The sequence below is a fragment of the Ursus maritimus genome, unplaced genomic scaffold, assembly GCF_017311325.1.
Source record: "Ursus maritimus isolate PB19 unplaced genomic scaffold, ASM1731132v1 scaffold_24, whole genome shotgun sequence".
Classification (NCBI taxonomy): Eukaryota; Metazoa; Chordata; class Mammalia; order Carnivora; family Ursidae; genus Ursus; species Ursus maritimus.
In genome coordinates this window covers 20,999,939-21,006,001 of record NW_024424897.1, presented here as the reverse complement: position 1 = coordinate 21,006,001, position 6,063 = coordinate 20,999,939, and the positions used below count along the sequence as shown (strand labels likewise).

The following is a 6,063-nucleotide window of genomic DNA, read 5'->3' as shown; positions in this document are numbered from 1 at the left end:
CTAGAGTTCCTCCCAAACCACCCCCTACTGAGCAGCTACCAAAACCTCCTCCAAAGCTGCCCCCAAAGCCACCGCTTGATCCCCCGCTCAGGCCACAGCCGCCGCTTCCTCCTCGGAAGCCCCGGGTAGAGCCACCCCCCAGACCGCATCTGCTTCCACTGCTGAAGCTGCTCCCCCCAGCAGACCCCCTAACCAAGCCACTGCCTCCAGTCCTGGAAGAGGAGACCCGAGATGAGCAAGACATGGTGCTCCTGCCGAAGTTCAGCTTGTCCGGGTGAAGAGGAGAGGTGACGGTGAGGAACGTATTTGCCAGCTGCCTTTTGGCCCTTATATACACACTTGCAGGGTGTTCCTTTTCTGTGTCACTTCTTAATCCCTATGATAGTTTTGCTAATCTGGAACTGGATAATTTCTTTTTGGTGAACCCACTCTATTGGCTCTTTTTCTGAAGCTAGGTCAGAACCTTGGGGCATTTACTCTGTCAGGAAAAAAAATAAGGTGGAGCAAAGCAAAAACTTTTTTCCCCCCAGAATTATAGTTGTAATCTTTCAGAGGTTTCGATGACTTATAATTCTTTCCTGAAGGAGTAATTCTATTCATTTTGCTTCATGATTTCCCAATTGAAGAACACATCCCCAGATTAGCCAATGCAATTAAAATACTTAATAGGATGAGAATGGAAATTTCCCGTCAAACTCATAACTTTTGTTCATATTATCCGCTTAAAGTTGAAATTAGCTTTAGCACCAGCGTTAGTTTTAGATTTACTTAACTATCCTTCTCGATGATTATTTCAATCAGCATATTTCTAAGGGGACGTTTGTGTTGAATTTTCCCTTGTATTCTGAGATCAGATTAGGTATTTTCACTGTTGAGAAGAAAAAGTTAAATACAATAGTCTTCCTTGCGTGTGCTGTTAGATCTCAGCAACATGTTTACTTGAGCAGAGAATGTCCTGGAAAGACTGGAAACATTTTTAGATGGGGGTTAATTGTCACCGGTGTGATGATACAAAGATGCTCTTCTTTCTCATTGAATTTGAGCCTGAGACTCAACTTCCTTTTTTGGAGTCAAATCTTAAGAAACTAAGATGATGCTGATTTCATCTTTGTTTTCTAAGTATTTGGAGCAGGGGATCTGAATCCACTTCTGCTAACCAATGTTATGCCTGGAGTCATTTTACAGATACTAAATGGTGGACTTCCCCCAGTCTACTTTCTGCTCATGTTTTTTTCTGTTTTTGTTGAAAAGATATTTAGAGAAGATATGTATCCACTTCCGATAACTAATGTTATGATTGGGATCATTTTATAGATACCAAAATCTAGAATGCTCCCCAGTTCACTTTCTGCTTCCTGTTTTTCTGTCCCTTTTGTATCTTAGATTATTTCCGTTTGCCTCTGCTAGTAGTTTCTCTGGTTTAAAAGTTTTGTTTTGTTTTGCTTTTTTTGTTAAGACAACTTCTGTATGATTCCCCTTACATGAAATACCTGGCGTAGTCAGTTTCAGAGACAGAAAACAGGATGGTAGTTGCCAGTGGCTGGGTGGAGGGGAAATGGGGAGTTGTTTAATGGATACAGAGTTTCAGTTTTGCAAGATGAAAAGAATTCTGGAGGTTGGTTACGCGACAATATGCATGTACTTAACACTACTGAACAGACACAAATGTGGAGATGGTAAATTTTATGTTATGTCCACTTTACCACCATTTTTAAAAAGCGTCTTTTTAAAAAAAAAAGTATAAATGCTTCTAAAATCTTTCTTGGCCTCAGCTTTATGCTCAAGTAGCTGACTTTTACTTCTTTAAAACCGTTCTTATCTTGGCAGTCTCTGTTAAACTATGCACGTGCTTTAATTTTTACCATCGCTCCTTTGTTATCCGGCGTTCTGCCTTCTGTTAATTTCTCCTTGGACTGCCTTCGATGGGGACACACTCTGAAATAGGTGATAATTCCCTTTGCTGTGTAGCTCTTCAGGAATTAACTTTGACATTTGCCTGCTCTGTTTTCACAGCAGTGGTGTGTTACCATTCGTCTATGGAGGATACCATCTCTCCATGGCGGACAAGGTGCTTTATGAACTTTAAATTGTTAAGCTGGGAGTAATTCTCATCACACCTTTTAAGGTAGGTAAAAAAGGCACCAGCTGTCAAGGTATGTTGGTCATCTTGCCTCGCCCTCCCCAGAGCTAGGAAACCAGGGAAGCCCAAGCACTAGGGATTAATGGTATGATGGTAAATGCTGGAGAAGAGAATCACTGGGCTTTTCTTCCCTTTTAAACGTGTGAAATGTAATCTCTCCACGTTCATAAAGGCTGGCATATGGCTAAAAGAAGGTTTAAAGAAAGGAACAATAACTAAATGAAAGAAATCTGATGAAACGGGGAAATTTCAGAGCCCAGGTAGAAAGAGCTTTATGTGGAAAGAACGAGAAAAGACAACATTCAGCAGCAACTTTGGCCTCTGAATTTTGCTTGGGACTTGTGTTTTTAGTTGTCATGTGAGTTGTCTCTTTTCCATCTTGGCAGCTTCACGCACCTTCTGTTTGGGGGTATCTGGATGTTTGGGTACCCGCTGATGCAGCTTGGGATGAGTGAAATAGTGCGTCTTCTGTCCTATTTCTTTTTTTTTAAGCTTTCTTCTTGATATGATTTTTAATGCTGACATCTATTTCTTCTTTGTTTTTAAAATTCAGATTCAAAATTAAGTTCTAAGATGCTTCTCTGATACTCTGTATTCAGAGAGGACTGCTGGGAAGGGCATTTAATAAATAAAACAGCTGTTACTACCTCAAATTCCTTGCCTAATGAGGCAGTGTATAAATAAATGTAGACATAAACCCACAGGATTTTCTCCTATTCATTCGTATTCCCTTACATGCATTTTTAATGCTTTCTTTCTATGGATCTATGTATTTCCTTTTAAATGGGGAAACCTATCAAACAGGCTCATCTTTATTCTATGATTTGCAAGCTCTAGAACGTTAGTGTTTAGCAGATTGCAGGGTTTTAATCGCATATGTAAATACAATTCTGTTCTTGCCTGAAGTGTCAGAATTCTTTAGTAAACCCTGGTCCCCATTGATTTAAGACACCCTCCAAATTTAATACCCACTCTCTTTATTTGAAATAGTGACTTGCTAAAGCTCACAAATTAATTCTTGCCATCTCTTTCATTTGTAAAATGAAAGCTTCGAGAATCTGGTGAGTTTCCAGTGAAACATAATGTTCAGAAATGCCGGCATCCGTGCCTGGCATCCGGGAGCTGTTCAATATAAGATCCTTTAAAAGAAACAGAGTGAACCCCCGATGTCCGGGCTCCCAGTTCGATGTTGCCCTCAGTTATAAGTTGTTTTGAGTAGTTTCTTGTTAGCAGTTTATTTTACTTGTAAAGAATCATATAAACTATGGTTCATTATAGAACAAAACTTTTGCAATGAGTATAGGATGATTTGTAAATAATAACCATTGACATTTTTGTCAGGTCGATTACTAGTATATTTTTATTTTTTTAAAAAGATTTTATTTATTTATTTGCCAGAGAGAGAGAGAGCACACCAGCAGGGGGAGTGGCAGGCAGAGGGAGAAGCAGGCTCCCTGCTGAGCAAGGAGCCTGATGCAGGACTCGATCCCAGGACCCTGGGATCATGACCTGAGCCGAAGGCAGACGCTTAACCAACTGAGCCACCCAGGCGCCCCACTAGTATTTTTTTAAAATATTCAGATTAATATAGTGCGTGTTTTTAGATTGGTAGGAAAACCAACTACTGAAATGTTATTGACTTCACTGTGCCCAGAGACGCGGGAGGCTGGGCCTTGCTGCTCGTAGTACAGTCTGGGTTATATATGTCTGCGGTTCTCTGAATAGAAGGCTGTTGTCTCTCTGGCATGAAGAAAGGCCCAAAGGTCCTTGCAAGTAAAAATAATCAATAATCTTCGCCTTACTTCAATCTATATTGGCTCAGCCCCCACAGAGTCACTTGCCCATTCTTTTTTGCTATTGCCCCTGATGAATCTTTTTTTTTTTTTTTTAAGATTTTATTTGTTTTAAAGTAATCTCTATACCCAATGCGGGGCTCAAACCCACAACCCCGAGTGCAAGAGTCACTGGCTCCACCCAGCGAGCCAGCCAGGTGCCTCTACCCCCGATGAGTCTTACGTTGAGACTAGAATGAACTCGGGGCTCCTATCTTTTGTCGGTTCTAGAGAACTTTCTGTTACATGGGTTTCGAATGGAAGCATAAGATCAGAATAGCAAAGGGAAGTCACTGGCCATAGAGTATTGGTTGGGTGTTGGTGGAAATCTTTGTGGCAAACAGTATGGAAAAAGGAAAAGCTCCATTTTGTGTGTGCACAGTCTCTGGGTAAAACTCACATATTGAAGATCGACGGTAAAGACTCCCTGAACGAACGAAAAAAACAGCGTGGCTTAACTTGCTTCCTGAACAACTTGGTAACTGATCGCTCCCACCCTTTGCTGTGTGCTCTGCCTCTAAACCCGCTATTCTCCGGCACCTGTGTGCGCACGTGTGTGTTGGGGGGTTGTCCGTGAGAGGAAGTGTTGTTAGGGGAGTGGGGAGAGAGGGTCATGTCTGAATCACCGGGGGACAGCCCCTGTGGAGAATCATTGTTTAGGCCGATGTCCTGAGAGTGGCCACTGTGAGCCCCTCCAGGCTCACCTACCTGGAAGAAAGAAAAAACAATTTTTTTTTACAATAATACATGTCCTGAGATGCCACTTGGAGATGAGGTCGCGCTTTCCATAAATTGATTTCAGCCCCGTGCTATCGTCAGACACACAGAGGGGGGCATTCACCGGTTCTGCCAAAGCTTCTCTTCCTTCACGCCTTCTCACTTTTCCTGTCTGCTTTCCCTGCCGCCCTTCGGCGTTCTTTCCCTTTTTGGTTTCAGTTAAGCTTCCCCTTCTCCACCTGCTCTGTTCGGTCACGCCGCTTTGCCACATTTCGTTCTGGGAGAAAATGACTCAGCTTTGTCCTTGTTGAGATCGAGCGCTCTAGAATCTCCTCAAACAGCTCCATTTTCTAGTTTTCCTGCAGACCATTTAGTCAGTATGTGGAGAGTTAAAAGAACGGGCAGGTGTCTCTGTGGGGGCTGAGGGACTTCTGTCCTCCAGGGCCAGAGCCAATACGGATTGAAGTAAGGCAGGGATTATTGATTGTTTTTGCTTGAAACTGATCCCTTTGGACCTTCCTTCGGGCCAGAGAGACAATGGCCTTCTCTTCAGAGAACCGCAGACATAGATAACCCAGACTGTACTACGAGCGGCAAGGCCCAGCCTCCCGCGTCCCTGGCCACAGTGAAGTCAACCCACGGGGCGCTCTCTTCTCCGTCTCTCTGGGCTCCACCCCCCAGTCTCCCTCGGCCTTCTGCTCTCAGAAAGACTGCACACCTCCAGGTAAGGAATCCCAGTCGTAAAGTAATTGTTTCGTAGCAAAGGAATGGATGGTATGTGATCTCATGGGCTCAGGAGAAATCTTTACCTGTTCATGTCCCCTGACCTCTTTCCACCGGGACTGTGGCAGAATTTTATGACAACTGTTCTGAAATTCCAGTTCTCCGGATGTCTCTAGATGAGGCCACAGTTTCCCCCATCTGTAAACTGTTCTACTGGACTGTGTAACTTTCAAATTCTCGTCAACTCTAATATTTAGCAATTTGGTTTAGTCAATTACTTCTTAGTCATATTTAGGAAATGTTTTATATTACAGGGGCGCCTGGATGGCACAGCGGTTAAGCGTCTGCCTTCGGCTCAGGGCGTGATCCCGGCGTTATGGGATCGAGCCCCATGTCAGGCTCCTCCGCTCTGAGCCTGCTTCTTCCTCTCCCACTCCCCCTGCCTGTGTTCCCTCTCTCGCTGGCTGTTTCTCTGTCACATAAATAAATAAAATCTTTAAAAAAAAAAAGGAAATGTTTTATATTACAAACGAGTGGGGGTTTTCATTACTAAGGTGTAGGCTGCAAAAGTTCAGCACTTGTACTTGAGGAGTGGTTCTCAATTACTGCTTATTTGGTAAAAATTGTGCCAAATAGAGGTGAGAACAGACT

At 43.1% G+C, this 6,063-nt stretch overlaps 1 protein-coding gene and 1 long non-coding RNA gene across 3 annotated transcripts in view; one reads left to right on the top strand and one right to left on the bottom strand.

Moving 5' to 3' along the window:
* KRT24 (keratin 24) overlaps positions 1 to 291 on the bottom strand; it is a 4,520-nt gene extending 4,229 nt beyond the window's left edge. Inside the window, 2 exon segments of the mRNA XM_040640653.1 lie at positions 1 to 5; positions 8 to 291. The exon segment at positions 1 to 5 is cut by the window's left edge and continues 361 nt beyond it. Of these exon segments, the coding sequence (XP_040496587.1) occupies positions 1 to 5; positions 8 to 244 (242 nt within the window). The 5' untranslated portion in view covers positions 245 to 291.
* LOC103661868 overlaps positions 1 to 5,786 on the top strand; it is a 49,520-nt gene extending 43,734 nt beyond the window's left edge. Inside the window, exons 10-12 of one of the 2 annotated variants that reach the window (XR_005837390.1) lie at positions 2,014 to 2,125; positions 5,220 to 5,413; positions 5,727 to 5,786. This is a non-coding gene — a long non-coding RNA (uncharacterized LOC103661868). Of the gene's footprint in view, positions 1 to 2,013; positions 2,126 to 5,219; positions 5,516 to 5,726 lie in introns of those variants that run through there. The other variant, XR_005837393.1, reaches the window with a different exon arrangement.
* The last annotated feature ends 277 nt before the right edge of the window (positions 5,787 to 6,063 follow it).